Here is an 18,088-nt window from a genome sequence, read left to right as displayed (position 1 = left end):
GTTGCAATGTATTTTTCGTATCTCCTGTTTGCTACAAACACTTTTTTGTTTGAAGTGCTACCAGAGAAAAACTTGAAGTAACATTTTGGCGATTTTTTAGTGTCAAAATCAGTCGTTGGCTGACGAGACATTAAAACCAATTCATAGTTGGCAACGCAGCACATGTCAGATTTTTTGTCCATGAACACAACCAATTGATGCCATTACAATTTGACATTAGAAACGCCGTGTGGATTTGTAGAATTGTGAAAAAAGAAACTGAAAATTAATTATTTTACTTAATTTTTGCAAATAATTTACATTTACAAATTAAAATGGCTGATGTTTTAGATATTGATAATGCCGAAGAATTTGAAGTCGATGAGGATGGAGATCGTAAGTATTTTTAAGTTAATATTAAATTGCAAATTTTGATGATGAACTTAATGAAAATTTCTCTTTTTTCTGTTCCATAGAGGGTATTGTACGTCTAAAGGAAAAGGCCAAACACCGCAAGGGTAGAGGTTTTGGCAATGAGACTACCACACGTGAAACCATACATACATATGAACGTGTGCGACATGAAGATGATGATGAACTGGAACCGGGTCCACAGCGTTCGGTAGAAGGTTGGATTCTCTTTGTCACCAATATACACGAAGAGGCTCAAGAGGATGAAATACAAGAGAAATTCTGTGATTTTGGAGCCATTAAGAATATTCACTTGAATTTAGATCGTAGAACGGGCTTTTCCAAAGGTTATGCTCTGGTCGAGTTTGAAACACATAAAGAAGCGTGGGCGGCAAAGGAGGCTCTTAATGGCGCTGAAATTATGGGCCAGCCCATACAGGTGGATTGGTGTTTTGTCAAGGGTCCCAAACGTGTTAAGAAATCTTCCGATAAGAGACGTCGTTGATAATGAAAGATAGTGTATAGTTCTTTTTTTATCAATTATATTCCTTAAGTAAGACTACACTTTCTCCCATACCTAACCCAAATGGATTTTAAATTATTTTTACTCATAAAAAGCATTAAATTAGTTTAAATTTAAATGACTCTTTGAACAAACTTTTGAAATAATAAAAAAATGATTAAATATAAACATTTAACAATGTTTACTGTAAACAAAAGAGTTTCATTTGTGGTTAAATAAAAACAAGATGCTGTAATTTGTTAATATAAAAATATATATATTTAATTTATTTTATTTGTCTCTACCTAAAAAACAAATCTACAATAGTAATAACATTGTATTAAAAAAAAAATTGATTTTATTTCATTTTCTTTATGTGCAGCAAATGTTTTCTCATTGCCTGCTGTTTATCGCGGAAACTCTTCTTCACCTTGGATCTAGCCTTGTGACGCATCATAACGAAATTCTTACGTTTCTCCTTTTCACGATTCGTACGTGAGCAATTTTCATTCTTACGACCATCTTTCCAACCGAATTTCTCACGATCTGTACGGCCACTTTGTACCGATTCCAGACGAGTTCTTTATCATGTTTACGTTTCTTATAGATCATTTCAATTTTATCTAATTTTACAAATTCTTCGCGATCCTTTTCTAGTGGCCTCTTGCGGGCATTTGTCACAGCTTTCTTGACGTTCGCCGCATTGATGCGTTTGAAGTCTTCATCGGTGAATATGCGTGTAAGTGCCAATTCTTGGGCGGCCTCTTTTTCATTAAGTATGGTGGCATTTTCCGGAACTTCCGTTGATTTTTTCTTGCCTTTTAGTGATTTTTGGAAGATTTTGAGGCGGCTGAGGAAATGGAATTGGATCGAGACTTTTTATTTTTGTTTGCTTTAGTTTTATTTGTTTCATTCTTATTATTTTCGGATTTTTCGTCATTTTCTTCTTCATCATCCTCATTGTCTTCCTCCTCCTCATCGTCACTACCAACACTTTCATCATCTTCATCCTCACAATCTTCATCATCCTCGTCATCGTCTTCATCATCCTCCTCGTCATCGTCCTCTTCATCATCACTTGCTGCTTCATCGTCATCCTCTTCATTGTCTTCGCCCTCACTATGACTTACACTGACCCATTCACCATCATTCGAATCCGTATCATCGTCATCACTGCCCAAATCAATGGTTTTAGAACTTTTCAATAAAGCCTCGGCACCGGGAATTGTTTCATGTATTTCAACAGCACCATAAGCCTTTGGCTTAAGTTCAGCTTGGGCCTCCGTCAAACGACCACGATCTTTTTTGTGCAACAAAGCCGGTAGCTGTTCTCTGTACAACATAATCAATGAACGAGCAGCCATCATCACCGATTTCTCTTTGTAGGTCTTATACATGGCCAAATCTCTTAGTAAATCTTCTCCCATGGCCAAAGGACATCTTTGGCAAATTTCTCGCGTTGCATTCAAACCTATAGCCATGACATCTGAGGAATTGCGCTCAGTAATAAAATTATTTGCAATTGTTTTCAGTATGGGCTCCACCACATCGCCCGGTACTAGTTCATGTGAAGCCTGAGCGGCGAACTGTAAAATTCTTGTAACTTGGCGCTGATGTGGCTGTATGAAACGTGTAATATAGGGATAAAAAGCGAAAAGGAACAATTCGTGGATACCGATGAGACGGGAAATAACATCTAAGTGCATAAGTTTAACCTCAAAACGTTCATTGCCCGCCTGCAACTGTTTGAACAGACCCTCGGCCATGCCCTGAGGATTGTGTATCAAATGAATTGCAGAGAAATTGAAAGCCACCGCATTCTTCTTTTTCTTTTGCTGTTTAACGGCCTGCTTTTTAATCTGATCCAATTGCTTCTTACGTTTTTTTGTTTTCTTATTGACACGACTTTGTATAAGAGCCGATTTCAAATCGATTTCAGGTTCAGAGTCTGAATCATCTGAGCCTTTATCCTCATCATCATGACCCAAGAAAAACTTCAAAGAAGCCACTTGCACCTGCAATAAGAGAAACAAATTTAAAAAAAAAAACTTAATTTTTTTAAATTCTGACAATTTACCTTAGTAATTTTAGAGAAACAACCCACTGTGGCTATAACATTAACGGTTTTTTCATCATTCCAAATATTTTTCTTATACAACTCTATCATAATGTCTACGGACATTTTGGCTGCCTTGGGATTGGCATCTTTCAACATGGAGTACATGAAATTTTGTAAAGTAGAATTCAATTTCATATCCTTATGTTTGGCATTCATATTTTTAATATCCGTTATAATGTGGTTCTGTAAAAATGTACGCAAATGTTTGTCGGGACAACGTAACAGTTGGAAGAATAACTCCAGCAGGTCCAAGGCTGGTATGAGATTTTTATTGCGCAGCAATATCAAAGCCTTAACAAAACAATTACGCATCACGGGATCCAAGGTGGTGGCATGATTTTTCAATAAATCCACCAAATGTTGGGGAAATTGTATACAAATATCAGGATAACATTGGGCCACCTATAAGGATCATAAATTAACACATTATAAGAGAACAACCAAATTTTTAGTTGTATTAATGTTTGCTACTACTTACTTGCGCTATAAACATTACTAATTCATCTAAGGATTTATTTTCCTCGGTGGGATTTAGGGCAAATACTTCCAGGCTACTTAGAAAATGTCTATACTGCTGTTGAAATTCATCTTTGTAGGATTCGGGATCACGTTTGATTAAATTCTGCAATTGCGGCAGATTATCCGGCAATTGATTATTATGCCGTACCATTTTGATAATTTTATTAAAAGACTTTCTTTAGTTTTTTAATTTTATATAAATTTTCAACAAAATTAAAAGAAAATCTAGACGAGCACGTTTTTGTGTTTTTGTGTGCTCTCTCTTTTGTCAACGTTTTATTTTGACACATTTACAAAAGAGTGATGCCATAATGTTAGGAAAATCTAAAAGTTGTCTATTTAGCGTTTTTTCGTTTTTACAACAAATTATGGTAAAATAGATCTTTGCTACAACTTTTGTACTTTTTTCCAACAACTTTAACTACTTTTAAACAAGGAAAGGAATTTAAATGTTATTTAATAAAATACTGTACAAATAAAAAAATGTTAAAGCGATTTTTTGAATTTTGCTTAACGATTTTATTTTCACAAACAAAATACATTAGCATTACTAATTACTCGTAATTTTTTTTCGTACGGCATCTCTATACAAATTAGTCTGGTCATGTTTTTTTGTCATTTGACAGCAATAGAAAGAAAACAGAAGAAGAAAACGAAAAAGATCACACAACAAAGCAGTTTTTCTTTCATATTATTTTAGTTTTTTTCTAATTTTCCTTAATTTTTCCTCCAAAAAAATTCTAAACATTTCAAAAAAACAAATTTGGTGCCTTAGTTATTCGTTGAAAACAATAAACACAAGTTTTTAAACAAAAAGCTTAAAAAAGAGATACAAAAGTGCAACAAACAACAATTTTAATAATGGAGTCTCAAAGTGGCTGATGATGCCGTCATCATTATTATCATATTTTTGCCAATTGTCTATTTAAAACCTCACAATTATATACACATATATACAAATACTGTAAATAAATTGTACTTGCAACGCTTGCAACCAAACTAACCAACTGCCTTGACAATAACAAAAACAACCACAAAAGTATACGCAATTATTTGTATTATTATTATTGTTTCAATAGAATTGTTTTATTAATTACCAATCAATGTCTTTGCGCGCTATTAAAAGCGCGAGAATCAATTACCCCCACCTGGTGTAAACAATTTAAATTCAAGAACTACGCTCTTTAAAAATTAACACCAAAAAACAGTAACAAAGGTGCTGCATTGCAACATCAACAGCAACAACAATCAACTAGTGGCATTAGTTGTTTAACAGGCGATGGTGGTGCTGGTGGGGGTTTTATACAAAGTACAAATTGCCAACAATTTAATTTATCAGCAAATCATATTAAACAGCAACATCAACTGCTGGGCAGATTAACAAAATCGAATCCGGAATTTGGTAAACCTTCGGAAACGCTTAAACGTTTAGAGGCAGCTCGTTTGGTAAGAACAAAATCGGAAGGTGATGTTAATAAGCTGTTGAGCAGCATACACCAAACAAAACAAGGTGCTTTACTAAATGCTAAATCAGAAGTTTGTCTAAAAACCATATCTACACATAGTTATCAAGCTCCTGTTAACAACAACAACAATACACTAACACAATCTTTAATAACGCCCCGTAATTCACAAAAAGTAACACAAAAAACCATGCTAACTGGAGCCCGTTCTCATCGTGACCTAAGCCAATCGGCTTATGTCTCTTCACCCCACAACATAGAGGTGGTCAGCAATTGTGGTTTGCCTGCAGCACGTCGTCGCATGAGTGAAGGTAACAGCTATATAAGGTCGCAAAGAACAAATTCAATGTCGACCAGTGAAATGACCACTTCCTCAAATGCTGCCTCCTCTTCGCTGGGTCATTCGGTGCCGCCCGTCGACCCCAACAGTATATTGCGCATACCCATCATTGGCTATGAGGTAATGGAGGAGAGAGCTCGTTTCACGGTCTATAAATTACGTGTGGAAAATCCTCATACAAATGACTGTTGGTTGGTGTTGAGACGTTACACTGATTTCGTACGTTTAAATACAAAATTAAAACAATCATTTCCTCATCTTGTCTTGAATTTGCCACGCAAAAAAATATTTGGCGATAATTTTAATGCAGTCTTCTTAGATAATCGCATACAGGGTTTGCAAATGTTTGTAAATTCCATAATGAGTAAAGAGGAATTGAGGAAATGTCAGCTAGTGCGGGAATTTTTCTGTTTAGATGAACCACCCTCCTATTCGGAATCAATGGAAGAATGTCGGGTAAGTTTTTACGTGTTTTTATTGATGTTAACCTTACAGCAGACCAGTAAATTTAACCACATATGTATGTCCACCCTTATATCTCTTTGTCCATGTAAGCTTACTACAGTCTCTTGTATTTGGCGTTTATCCGACTTATAATTGTTAACAAAATTTCGTGTACATTGGTCCGTAGATGTTTTAAACTACTATTCTTTTGAAATTACAGAATAAAAATACTATTAACTATTATAGGGTATCGTAGTATCGTTTATACCCGCTTCTACATTCATACTTGTTGTTTCTTCTCTTTTGTCTTTATTTCACAATTACTAGAGCATGTGTTAAAAAAACAATAATTAATCAATGCGTAATACTATATAAGCTGTAAAAATACAACAAAATATTTACTAATTGACACTTTCGGACCGTAATTCTTCTGATAAGGCAATGAATTATTTAATTTTTATTAATATTATAATTTGTTTGTTAAAGGAAAACAAAAGCAAATTTTCTCTTTTTTGCCAATAAAGACTGGTATTATTATGCAAACTTTGAATGTTAATTAAACAGTGAGTGTCAAAAGTTTTCGACACTTTGTTAGTTTAGTACTAGTTCAGTTTTAGTTTAGTTCAGTTCCAGTTTTAGTTCAGTTCTAGTTCAGTTCTAGTTCAGTTCTAATTCAGTTCTAGTTCAGTTCTAGTTCAGTTCTAGTTCAGTTCTAGTTCAGTTCTAGTTCAGTTCTAGTTCAGTTCTAGTTCAGTTCTAGTTCAGTTCTAGTTCAGTTCTAGTTCAGTTCTAGTTCAGTTCTAGTGCAGTTCTAGTTCAGTTCTAGTTCAGTTCTAGTTCAGTTCTAGTTCAGTTTTAGTTCACTTCTAGTTCAGTTCTAGTTCAGTTCTAGTTTAGTTCTAGTTCAGTTCTTTTAGTTTCAGTTCTAGTTAGTTCTAGTTCAGTTCTAGTTCAGTTCTAGTTCAGTTCTAGTTCAGTTCTAGTTCAGTTCTAGTTCAGTTCTAGTTCAGTTCTAGTTCAGTTCTAGTTCAGTTCTAGTTCAGTCTAGTTCAGTTCTAGTTCAGTTCTAGTTCAGTTCTAGTTCAGTTCTAGTTCAGTTCTAGTTCCGTTCTAGTTAAGTTCTAGTTCAGTTCTAGTTCAGTTCTAGTTCTATTCTAGTTCAGTTCTAGTTCGTTCTAGTTCAGTTCTAGTTCAGTTCTAGTTCAGTTCTAGTTCAGTTCTAGTACAGTTCTAGTTCAGTTTAGTTCAGTTCTAGTTCAGTTCTAGTTCAGTTCTAGTTCAGTTCTAGTTCAGTTCTAGTTTCAGTTATAGTTCAGTTCTAGTTCAGTTCTAGTTCAGGTTCTAGTTCAGTTCTAGTTCAGTTCTAGTTCAGTTCTAGTTCAGTTCTAGTCAGTTCTAGTTCAGTTCTAGTTCAGTTTAGTTCAGTCTAGTTCAGTTCTAGTTCAGTTCTAGTTCAGTTCTAGTTCAGTTCTAGTTCAGTTCTAGTTCAGTTCTAGTTCAGTTCTAGTTCAGTTTAGTTCAGTTCTAGTTCAGTTCTAGTTCAGTTCTAGTTTCAGTTCTAGTTCCAGTTCTAGTTCAGTTCTAGTTCAGTTCTAGTTCAGTTCTAGTTCAGTTCTAGTTCAGTTCTAGTTCAGTTCTAGTTCAGTTCTAGTTCAGTTCTAGTTCAGTTCTAGTTCAGTTCTAGTTCAGTTCTAGTTCAGTTCTAGTTCAGTTCTAGTTCAGTTCTAGTTCAGTTCTAGTTCAGTTCTAGTTCAGTTCTAGTTCAGTTCTAGTTCAGTTCTAGTTCAGTTCTAGTTCAGTTCTAGTTCAGTTCTAGTTCAGTTCTACTTCAGTTCTAGTTCAGTTCTAGTTCAGTTCTAGTTCAGTTCTAGTTCAGTTCTAGTTCAGTTCTAGTTCAGTTCTAGTTCAGTTCTAGTTCAGTTCTAGTTCAGTTCTAGTTCAGTTCTGTTCAGTTCTAGTTCAGTTCTAGTTCAGTTCTAGTTCAGTTCTAGTTCAGTTCTAGTTCAGTTCTAGTTCAGTTCTAGTTCAGTTCTAGTTCAGTTCTAGTTCAGTTCTAGTTCAGTTCTAGTTCAGTTCTAGTTCTAGTTCAGTTCTAGTTCAGTTCTAGTTCAGTTCTAGTTCAGTTCTAGTTCAGTTCTAGTTCAGTTCTAGTTCTAGTTCAGTTCTAGTTCAGTTCTAGTTCAGTTCTAGTTCAGTTCTAGTTCAGTTCTAGTTCAGTTCTAGTTCAGTTCTAGTTCAGTTCTATTTCAGTTCTATTTCAGTTCTAGTTCAGTTCTAGTTCAGTTCTAGTTCAGTTCTAGTTCAGTTCTAGTTCAGTTCTAGTTCAGTTCTAGTTCAGTTCTAGTTCAGTTCTAGTTCAGTTCTAGTTCAGTTCTAGTTCAGTTCTAGTTCAGTTCTAGTTCAGTTCTAGTTCAGTTCTAGTTCAGTTCTAGTTCAGTTCTAGTTCAGTTCTAGTTCGGTTCTAGTTCGGTTCTAGTTCAGTTCTAGTTCAGTTCTAGTTCAGTTCTAGTTCAGTTCTAGTTCAGTTCTAGTTCAGTTCTAGTTCAGTTCTAGTTCAGTTCTAGTTTAGTTCTAGTTCAGTTCTAGTTCAGTTCTAGTTCAGTTCTAGTTCAGTTCTAGTTCAGTTCTAGTTCAGTTCTAGTTCAGTTCTAGTTCAGTTCTAGTTCAGTTCTAGTTCAGTTCTAGTTCAGTTCTAGTTCAGTTCTAGTTCAGTTCTAGTCAGTTCTAGTTCAGTTCTAGTTCAGTTCTAGTTCAGTTCTAGTGTCAGTTCTAGTTCAGTTCTAGTTCAGTTCTAGTTCAGTTCTAGTTCAGTTAGTTCTAGTTCAGTTCTATTCAGTTCTAGTCAGTTCTAGTTCAGTTCTAGTTCAGTTCTAGTTCAGTTCTAGTTCAGTTCTAGTTCAGTTCTAGCTCATTTGGACCCCATACTATCAGTACTGTTCCCTTCATAAAACATCATCTTGCGAAAATCACTATATTTTACTTTTAAATAACTATATTTCTAGGCAATTTTCGAGGCTCAAGAAGAAACTATAGCACATTTAAAGTTACAAGTCAATACCAAGAATGATTTGATATTACAACTACAACAAAAATTGCGCGAAGAAATGCAAGAAAACGAACAACTCAAAGAAATGCTTAAGTAAGTAATCTTTACATTTAAAATTAAACTTATTTTTTAACAAATTTTACTTTCTTTTTCTAGAAATCTCAATATAAATCCCACAAACGGTAACATTTAAAAACACATTTTTTTTTAAACAAATGGATGCTATAATTAAACATAGAATCCCTCCTTTATTTCTATTTTTTAACGATAAAGGTTTATTTTAAATTAGTTTAGGTTCTTTAATAAATAGAAAAAAAGGTGTCTAAATGGTTGTTGTTCTATTGATACTTATGTTGAGCATAATTATTTCAGTAGAACAAATAGAAAAACCCTCATAATTAAACACACACAAATGAAATATTTTTGTAATAGCTTTTAGTTTATTTAATTTACGTTAAAAGTAAATATATTTTTTATGTAAAATATAATTAATTAATGCTTTGTTGTAGGTTCAATACATTTTTCTTTTTTTTGCAGTTTTTTGCCTTTAGTTGTGTGCCCCAAACAATAATTTACATATACAGTACTAATACTAAATCTTAGAGACTAAATCTTATTTGTAAAATAGTTAAATTAAAGTGACCTTATAACTAAAAACAAAAACGTACATATTAAAAAAATGTTCTTGCAGAAAAAATAGACTTTAAAATATTGTATTCTCAATTAGAGTTTATACTTAGTATATAGTGAAATCATTAAAATACAAATAATATTATATTATAGAGCAATACAAATGATAATTATAATAAATGCAATTTAAAATAATTGTATGTTTAAAAAAATGTTTGAAATGTTTTATTTTTTATTAATTTATAAACTGGTCATGGCTGGTGGCCTTGCATAGGCCTTGGGTATAAAGCCATATTTACGTGTTTTGGGTGCATAAGCCCATAACCAACCATCCACGGTTTGATTATTTAAATCGGCATAAATCCAATCGCCACGTCGAACACTTAAGTCATCGGGTGCTTGAGCCTAAAAGAAAAAAATTGTAATATTATATCGTATTTAGATTATAGTAACTGTTCAGTAGATTTCTTATATATTTGAATCTTTTAAATCGGCACAGAAATAAAGAATTGGGATGATTTTCAATTTACCCACTGTGGAGTCATCTGAACTCTTTCTGGTTGAGTTTATGAGGTCCAAACTCATAACTTAAACTTAGTTCAGTTCTATTTCGGTTTCATTTCAGTTTTAGTTCTAGTTCTAGTTCAGTTCTAGTTCAGTTCTAGTTCAGTTCTAATTCAGTTCTAGTTCAGTTCTAGTTCAGTTCTAGTTCAGTTCTAGTTCAGTTCTAGTTCAGTTCTAGTTCAGTTCTAGTTCAGTTCTAGTTCAGTTCTAGTTCAGTTCTAGTTCAGTTCTAGTTCAGTTCTAGTTCAGTTCTAGTTCAGTTCTAGTTCAGTTCTAGTTCAGTTCTAGTTCAGTTCTAGTTCAGTTCTAGTTCAGTTCTAGTTCAGTTCTAGGTCAGTTCTAGTTCAGTTCTAGTTCAGTTCTAGTTCAGTTCTAGTTCAGTTCTAGTTCAGTTCAGTTCTTGTTCAGTTCTAGTTCAGTTCTAGTTCAGTTCTCGTTCAGTTCTAGTTCAGTTCTAGTTCAGTTCTAGTTCAGTTCTAGTCAGTTCTAGTTGTTCTAGTTCAGTTTTAGTGCAGTTCTAGTTCAGTTCTAGTTCAGTTCAGATCTAGTTCAGTTTTAGTTCAGTTCTAGTTCATTTCTAGTTCAGTTCTAGTTCAGTTTAGTTCAGTTCTAGTTCAGTTCTAGTTCAGTTCTAGTTCAGTTCTAGTTTCAGTTCTAGTTCAGTTTCTACTTTCAGTTCTAGTTCAGTTCTAGTTCAGTTCAGTTCTAGCATAATTACGGCATGACAACTTTTCCTCTCTATGTGAAATGTTATTTCCTTTTTTTCGATATAACCCATTGTGCGTCTGTCCGCCTATGCAAACAATCCTACCGGGAATTCTGTTTCATTACGGCCAAACTCCCTTTCCTTACCTTATAATCGTATAACATCACCAACTCCGTGCCATATCTCAAGTCATCTGCCGGAATTTGAGCGGAATTTTGTGAGTTTTAGTGTGCTGCTGCTGTTGTTGTTGCAAAGTATTATCTAAAGCATTATTTCCCATAGATACCGGTTGGCTTAACGAATTCAAATTGCCCTGAGTAGGCCCTGAACCTGTTAACATATCCGACGATAATGAGTATTCGTTTTATTCAAATTACTTTCCAAAAGCTTTTGTTGTGTTTGCAATACACTATCGGCTGGATAAATAAAAGCAGAAGGAACAAACCCCTCTTGGCCATCACTACGTACTATCCAAAACCAATCGGAATCATCACGATTAAGAAGAGTAACAAATTCTCCTCTCTCCACAGACAAATCGTTCTCATCGCGAGCTATACAAGTGTAAAGGACAATATAACGTTCCATTGGGTTCCTTGTGAAAGGGTGTACATTCCGGTTCTATAATGTGGGTGAGGCCAGCTCGGCTACAGCATTTTTTAAAGCCAACCTGAGCATTGTTTACCTCTTCTATTAAATCTAATTTAGATTGGTCACTACCCGGTAATAAGGGGCATATTTTCACTATGATCTTCTGGTGCATTCGATGCACCCACGAGGCAATTTTCTTTTTTATGGCCATATCGGCCAATTGTGTATTATAGGGGGCGCAATATGAATGTGGTATAAACCCTCTTGACGTGAGTCCTCCCCTATAACGTAAACCCAATCATTTTCCCTATAAAGAATATTAACAATTTGGCCACGTTTAACTTCGAGTTCATCATCCACACAGGGTTGTAAAGTCATGCAAAACTACCATTTTAGAGTCTGGACTTAGGCCATGTTCCTTTCGATGCCCACTCGTACCAAAGTTCTATGCTGGAGGAACCGGTAATACGGCCTAAGCCCACTCCACCAGGTAAGGGTAAATCACGTTCTATATTGGCATTTGTGGCTGTGAAAGAAAAATAAAATAGAAACAATAACAAAAACAAGTTTGTGTTTTAAGTCTTTTTGTTTTCTTAGCCCTAAAACAAGTATGTATGTTGCTTAAGTCTTTGTAGTTTTAACAAATAATAACTTTTGTTATTGAATATTTTTAATAATTAAACATTTTATTAAGTTTGTTGTTTATTATTATGGATTTTTAGGTTATTTAGTTTTATTTACCCTTCTTTTTTATCGCGTCTCATGCGCACTGGACACAGAAAAAGCCATTTTATGCAGTTCTCTTTAACAATATATTTGATTTTTAACTAATTGTTGAACCTTTCTCCGTAAACAAATAGTTTTATATTATTATTTTTATTAAATAAATATTTTTTGTTTTCAATTTGTTAATATTCATTAGTTTTTATACGTTTTTGTTGTTCTATTTTTTACATTCTAGTTTCTTTAAGTTTGTTATGGTAGGCCCCTCTAGTGATGGTATTTGGTATTAAAAATGACATTTCTTTAATACACAGGGTGGGCACAAAAAAGTGTAAAGCTTTGATTGTTCGAATGTAAAAACCGTTAGTTTTCAAAATTAATACGGACTAATGGATTCATAGGAAAACTATTAAAAAATCGCTAAATTTTTGTTTTATTCGATAAATTGAGTAATTTCCAATTAATCAATTAGTAAACAGTTAAGATAAAACCTACAAATAATTATTTTTCGAATAAACAGTACTCTAGTAGTTATAAGTACAAATAAGTAGAACAATTAGAATCACAATCGGCAGTTATTATTGATACTTTATAATTATAACAGAAAAGTTTATTGAAAATGTAATTACGGCATGTAATTACAATTAATGCTGTATTTTCTGGACGGAAACCCGGTAAAGATTGCAGGGGCGAGGAGACGCGGAGAGGAAGAGAGAGGAGGACAAGGAGGACAAGGGGCAAGGGGAAGGGGAGGGGAAAAGACGAGCGAGCGAACGAACGAACGAACGAACGAACGAACGAACGAACGAACGAACGAAACGAGCGAGCGAACGAACGAACGAACGAACGAACGAAGGAACGAACGAAGAAACGAACAACGAACGAACGAACGAACGAACGAACGAAAACGAACGAACGAACGAACGAACGAACGAAACGAACGAACGAAACGAACGAACGAACGAACGAACGAACGAACGAACGAACGAACGAACGAACGAAACAAACGAACGAACGAACGAACGAACGAACGAACGAACGAACGAACAAACGAAACGAACGAACGAACGAACGAACGACGAACTAAACGAACGAACGAACGAACGAACGAAACGAACGAACGAACGAACGAACGAACGAAGAACGAACGAAACGAACGAACGAACGAACGAAAGAACGAACGAACGAAACGAACGAACGAACGAACGAACGAACGAACGAACGAACGAACGAACGAACGAACGAACGAAACGAACGAACGAGAACGAACGAAAAGAACAACGAACGAACGAACGAACGAACGAACGAAACGAACGAACGAAGAACGAACGAACGAACGAACGAACGAACGAACGAACGAACGAACGAACGAACGAACGAAACGAACGAACGAACGAACGAACGAACGAAACGAACGAACGAACGAACGAACGAACGAACGAACGAACAACGAACGAACGAACGAACGAACGAACGAACGAACGAACGAACGAACGAACGAACGAAACGAACGAAACGAACGAACGAACGAACGAACGAACGAAGAACGAACGAACGAACGAACGAACGAACGAACGAACGAACAACGAACGAACGAACAACGAACGAACGAAACGACGAACGAACGAACGAACGAAAGAACGAACGAACGAACGAACGAACGAAACGAACGAACGAACGAACGAACGAAACGAACGAACGAACGAACGAACGAACGAACGAACGAACGAAACGAACGAAAACGAACGAACGAACGAACGAAAGAACGAACGAACGAACGAACGAACGAACGAACGAACGAACGAACGAACGAACGAACGAACGAACGAAGAACGAACGAAAACGAACGAACGAACGAACGAACGAAGAACGAACGAACGAACGAACGAACGAACGAACGAACGAACGACGAACGAAAGAACGAACGAACGAACGAACGAACGAAACGAACGAACGAACGAACGAAAGAAACGAACGAACGAACGAACGAACGAACGAACGAACGAAGAACGAACGAACGAACGAACGAACGAACGAACGAACGAACGAAGAACGAACGAACGAACGAACGAACGAACGAACGAACGAACGAACGAACGAAACGAACGAACGAACGAACGAACGAACGAAAGAACGAACGAACGAACGAACGAACGAACGAACGAACGAACGAACGAACGAACGAACGAACGAACGAACGAACGAAAACGAACGAACGAACGAACGAACGAACGAACGAAAACGAACGAACGAACGAAGAAGAAACGAACGAACGAACGAAAGAACGAACGAACGAACGAACGAACGAACGAACGAAGAACGAAGAACGAACGAACGAACGAACGAACGAACGAACGAACGAACGAACGAACGAACGAACGAACGAACGAAACGAACGAACGAACGAACGAACGAACGAACGAAACGAACGAACGAACGAACGAACGAAAGAACGAACGAACGAACGAACGAACGAAACGAACGAACGAACGAACAAACGAACGAACGAACGACGAACGAACGAACGAACGAACGAAACAAGAACGAACGAACGAACAACGAACGAACGAACGAACGAACGAAACGAACGAAAACGAACGAACGAACAACGAACGAAACGAACGAACGAAAACGAACGAAAGAACGAACGAACGAACGAAACGAACGAACGAACGAACAAGAACGAACGAACGAAACGAACGAAACACGAACGAACGAAACGAACGAACGAACGAACGAACGAACGAACGAACGAACGAACGAAAAACGAACAACGAACGAACGAACGAACGAACGAACGAACGAACGAAACGAACGAACGAACGAACGAACGAACGAACGAACGAAACGAAACGAACGAACGAACGAACGAACGGAACGAACGAACGATACGAACGAACTAACGAACTAACGAACGAATCGTAACAGAACGAACGAACGAAACTGAACGAACGAACGAACGAACTAACGAACGAACGAACTAACGAAACGAACGAACGAACGAACAACAGAACGATACGAACTAACGAACGAAACGTAACGAACGAAACGAAACGAACGAACGAACGAAAACTAACGAACGAAGACATGACGAACGAACGAAACGAACGAAACGAACTAACTGAACGTAACGAACTAACGAACGAACTAACGAACTAACTAAACTAACTGAATAACTAACGAACGTAACTAACTAACGAACTATGCTATCTAGCTATATCTACTACTGAGTCTATCTATCGATCTATCGATCTATCTACTAACGAACTACCTAACTAACTAACTATCTATCTAATAACTAACTCGACTCTATAACATTACTAAACATAACTTATATTCATTTTGGGTGTTTTCCTAAGATTGTTGGGAATTTAATTCTTACTTCGCAGTGATGGCATTCCTAACCCACTTACAATGACAATTACTTGACATTACCTTTTATTTTATTTACATATATATTTTGTTGTTGGTATCAAGTGAATGAATTCTGTTTTCTTCTCTACGCAACTACAACAAATGCTTTTAAAAGTGAGTGAGCGAGTGCATTTTTTTAACTCTTCTGTGTATTACATTCGTTTTAGAAATAGTCGAATTCAAACGAAAAATCAAGGCGTTTACAAGAAATAAAATCAAAAGAAAAATAAGTTAATTAAATATTTAACAAAACCATAGAGATAAAGAAGTAAATTAAAACATTTCGTACGAGTGCAAAATGCAATACAATTTGATTGCAACGCATGATTACGAGTAAAATTAAGTAATTTTTTGTGTTCTTGGGAAAAAATAGCAACGAAAATAGCAAAAGAAAAACGTGTGTGTAATATAAATGAAAAAAAAGATAGTGAATTATAAAAAAAAACTATACTCATTAAAAAGTGAAAAGCAATAAAAAAAAGTATAGAAAATCAATTTAATTACATTTTCCTCTTAAAGTTATTGAACTTTATTGCTAATTGGCCAAGGTAAGTAATTTTTTTACTTTGTATGTTGTGTGTATGTGTATTATAAATGTTTGATTTGATGTTTGACAATTTGTCACCCTAGCACAGTGGGGGAATTTCAACAAAATGGGAAGTAAATATTTGGTATCTTGTTATCAAACGATCATCGCAGAACTAGTACAACTACTACAGATCTATGAAATGACAATTTAAAAGCCAAACCGACATTTTATTTAATCATGTTGACCATTCAAACATTATAAATTTATTTCAATTTTTCGAAATTTTCCCACTGTGCGCCGTTTTTTCCTTGATTGAAGTGGTTTTACCTCACACCTAACTGACCAATCTCAACATAATACGCACACAGTTTGATTGAACAAAAAAAAAAAAAAACAACTCACACACCCACCTACTTATATGGAAGTGTACATGTGAATATTACGAGGGCCGCCAAATAAGGTTTGGTTTTGTATTACAAATATGTATGTATATATTGAGCTTTTTGATATGTGATTGGGGACGCTTGGGGGTTATGTAGAACGTTTATCGATGCAATGTTTTGGCAGACCTAGTAAGCACTTACAAGCATCATGTACGCTGAACTCCCTATAATTATGTTACATTACTTCATATTCCATTGTTTACAAAGAGACAGCCAGAAAACTAGTCGAAAAGAGTTAACGCATGGCAATGAACGAAATTAATGCAAATTTCTACTTTCTAGATTACTAGGGGATAGCAAAGCGACAAATGTCTCCGCACTCGCTTATAAAAGGTATAATCCCTTTGAATCGTTAACAAAGAGTACATACGTGACAAAAGGTGAATTAGAGCCAACAAGGTGTTGGTGTATTGATTATTTGTCAAAATCTTCGCATGTTACTTTTCGGATCTTGTCACATGGCAAAACTAGAGAGGTGACGGCATCACTACAACAATACAAAAACAACATGTATTTTGTCTTTGTACTAGAATTAGCTTACAGTCAAAAATGCCATAACATGTCAACAATAACAACTTTTGACAACTACTTCATCGAAGTCACCTTTTTTATTCTGCCATGACATGTCACAATGTCACACAATGCCATGACATGTCACAGGTGTCATTTGAAATCGTATTGACTTTTTACAAAAATGTATATTTTGGATTGAAAGTTTTGGGCTTTTGACAGGTCTATGTATTAACCTATTGACTAGCCTATGAACTAGACTAAACTATGTACTAGTCGATGATAGGCTACGGAATACTCTATGGACTTGTCTACAGAGTACTCTACATACTAGTCTAGGTACTATTCTATTGACAAACCTACCGAATAGTCTATATAATGGTCTACGGACTAGTCTATTGAAAAGTCTACTTACTAGTCTATTGACCGGTTTTCGGACTAGTTCATTGACTAGTCTGTTGAATAGTCTATTGAATGTACTGGTCTATATATTGAATAGTTTATCAACAATTCCACTGACTTACCTATGAGGAAGTCCATTGATTAGTCTATTAGCTAATCACTAACTAGTCTATTGATTCAAAGCTTATTATACAAAAACGTACGTTGCGTTTTTCCATTTTCTAAAAGCACTAAACAGATTACAATTGTACCAAACTTTCCATTCCAGTGACTTACAAAAGTAAGAGTGCCTCACGACGTTTACATTTTCTAAAAGAGCTTAGAGTAAAAAATACCTTAGAAGATTTGAAACATGTTTACACTTATTTGTCCTATTTTCAAAACTAAACCCATACTATTCTCTAACTGTACGTTTAATTCAATATACAATATTTGTAACAGCGATCAAACTTATAAGTTTGTAACTAGTATAAGTTTTTTTTTCTACAGTTGCTTACTTCAGTCTAATAATTTCATCATGTGACTAGTTTTATTCACAATTATTTGCAATTGTTGTTGTTGTGTTTTATGTAGCGTTTTTTTTTTCTTCTAATATTTCAAAGCATAAACTTTTCATAGATATTCGTTTGCCTTGGCATTTTTTGAGGCAATTTGAGTGCATTCACCCCAGAAAATAAAAATGCAACCAAAGCAAAATGCATTTGAAACTGACTGACGCGTCATATGTGTCGTCTATAAGTGCGTAGGCAAATAAAA

At 35.5% G+C, this 18,088-nt stretch overlaps 4 protein-coding genes across 4 annotated transcripts; 2 read left to right on the top strand and 2 right to left on the bottom strand.

Annotated features, from left to right (window-relative positions):
- Positions 1-125: 125 nt before the first annotated feature.
- LOC119606040 (RNA-binding protein 8A) lies at positions 126-1,177 on the top strand. The gene is made up of 2 exons (XM_037959407.1): positions 126-375; positions 456-1,177. The coding sequence occupies exons 1-2, from the start codon at positions 315-317 to the stop codon at positions 893-895; spliced, it is 501 nt and encodes a 166-aa protein (XP_037815335.1). The 5' UTR covers positions 126-314; the 3' UTR covers positions 896-1,177.
- Positions 1,155-3,808, bottom strand: LOC119606038 (protein SDA1 homolog). The gene is given in 5 exon segments (XM_037959405.1): positions 1,155-1,471; positions 1,474-1,714; positions 1,717-2,907; positions 2,970-3,413; positions 3,490-3,808. Coding segments are annotated over 5 exon segments (2,289 nt in total). The 5' UTR covers positions 3,682-3,808; the 3' UTR covers positions 1,155-1,250.
- A 333-nt stretch (positions 3,809-4,141) lies between these two features.
- On the top strand, positions 4,142-9,130 carry LOC119606039 (sorting nexin-16). Its single transcript, XM_037959406.1, is given in 5 exon segments — positions 4,142-4,649; positions 4,652-4,714; positions 4,717-5,789; positions 8,780-8,916; positions 8,980-9,130. Coding segments are annotated over 5 exon segments (1,326 nt in total). The 5' UTR covers positions 4,142-4,633; the 3' UTR covers positions 9,017-9,130.
- A 130-nt stretch (positions 9,131-9,260) lies between these two features.
- On the bottom strand, positions 9,261-17,470 carry LOC119606043 (SH3 domain-containing protein Dlish). The gene is given in 9 exon segments (XM_037959410.1): positions 9,261-9,858; positions 10,870-10,949; positions 10,952-11,078; positions 11,081-11,302; positions 11,304-11,575; positions 11,578-11,677; positions 11,679-11,742; positions 11,744-11,837; positions 17,455-17,470. Coding segments are annotated over 9 exon segments (1,140 nt in total). The 3' UTR covers positions 9,261-9,693.
- Between the last annotated feature and the right edge of the window lie 618 nt (positions 17,471-18,088).

This window comes from Lucilia sericata, unplaced genomic scaffold, assembly GCF_015586225.1.
Source record: "Lucilia sericata isolate MDLA Ls3-8-SP2 unplaced genomic scaffold, ASM1558622v1 Contig000547F_arrow, whole genome shotgun sequence".
NCBI lineage: Eukaryota > Metazoa > Arthropoda > Insecta > Diptera > Calliphoridae > Lucilia > Lucilia sericata.
Note: the sequence above shows the minus strand (reverse complement) of the source record. Positions and strands in the feature narration are given on the sequence as shown.

What these genes read in the sequence shown, in the direction of transcription:
- LOC119606040 (XM_037959407.1), top strand. Translation starts at nt 315, where the DNA reads ATGGCTGATGTTTTAGATATTGATAATGCCGAAGAATTTGAAGTCGAT. An exon ending in AGTCGATGAGGATGGAGATC is followed by an intron (nt 376 to 455) that starts GTAAGTATTTTT and finishes TCTGTTCCATAG; the next exon opens with AGGGTATTGTACGTCTAAAG.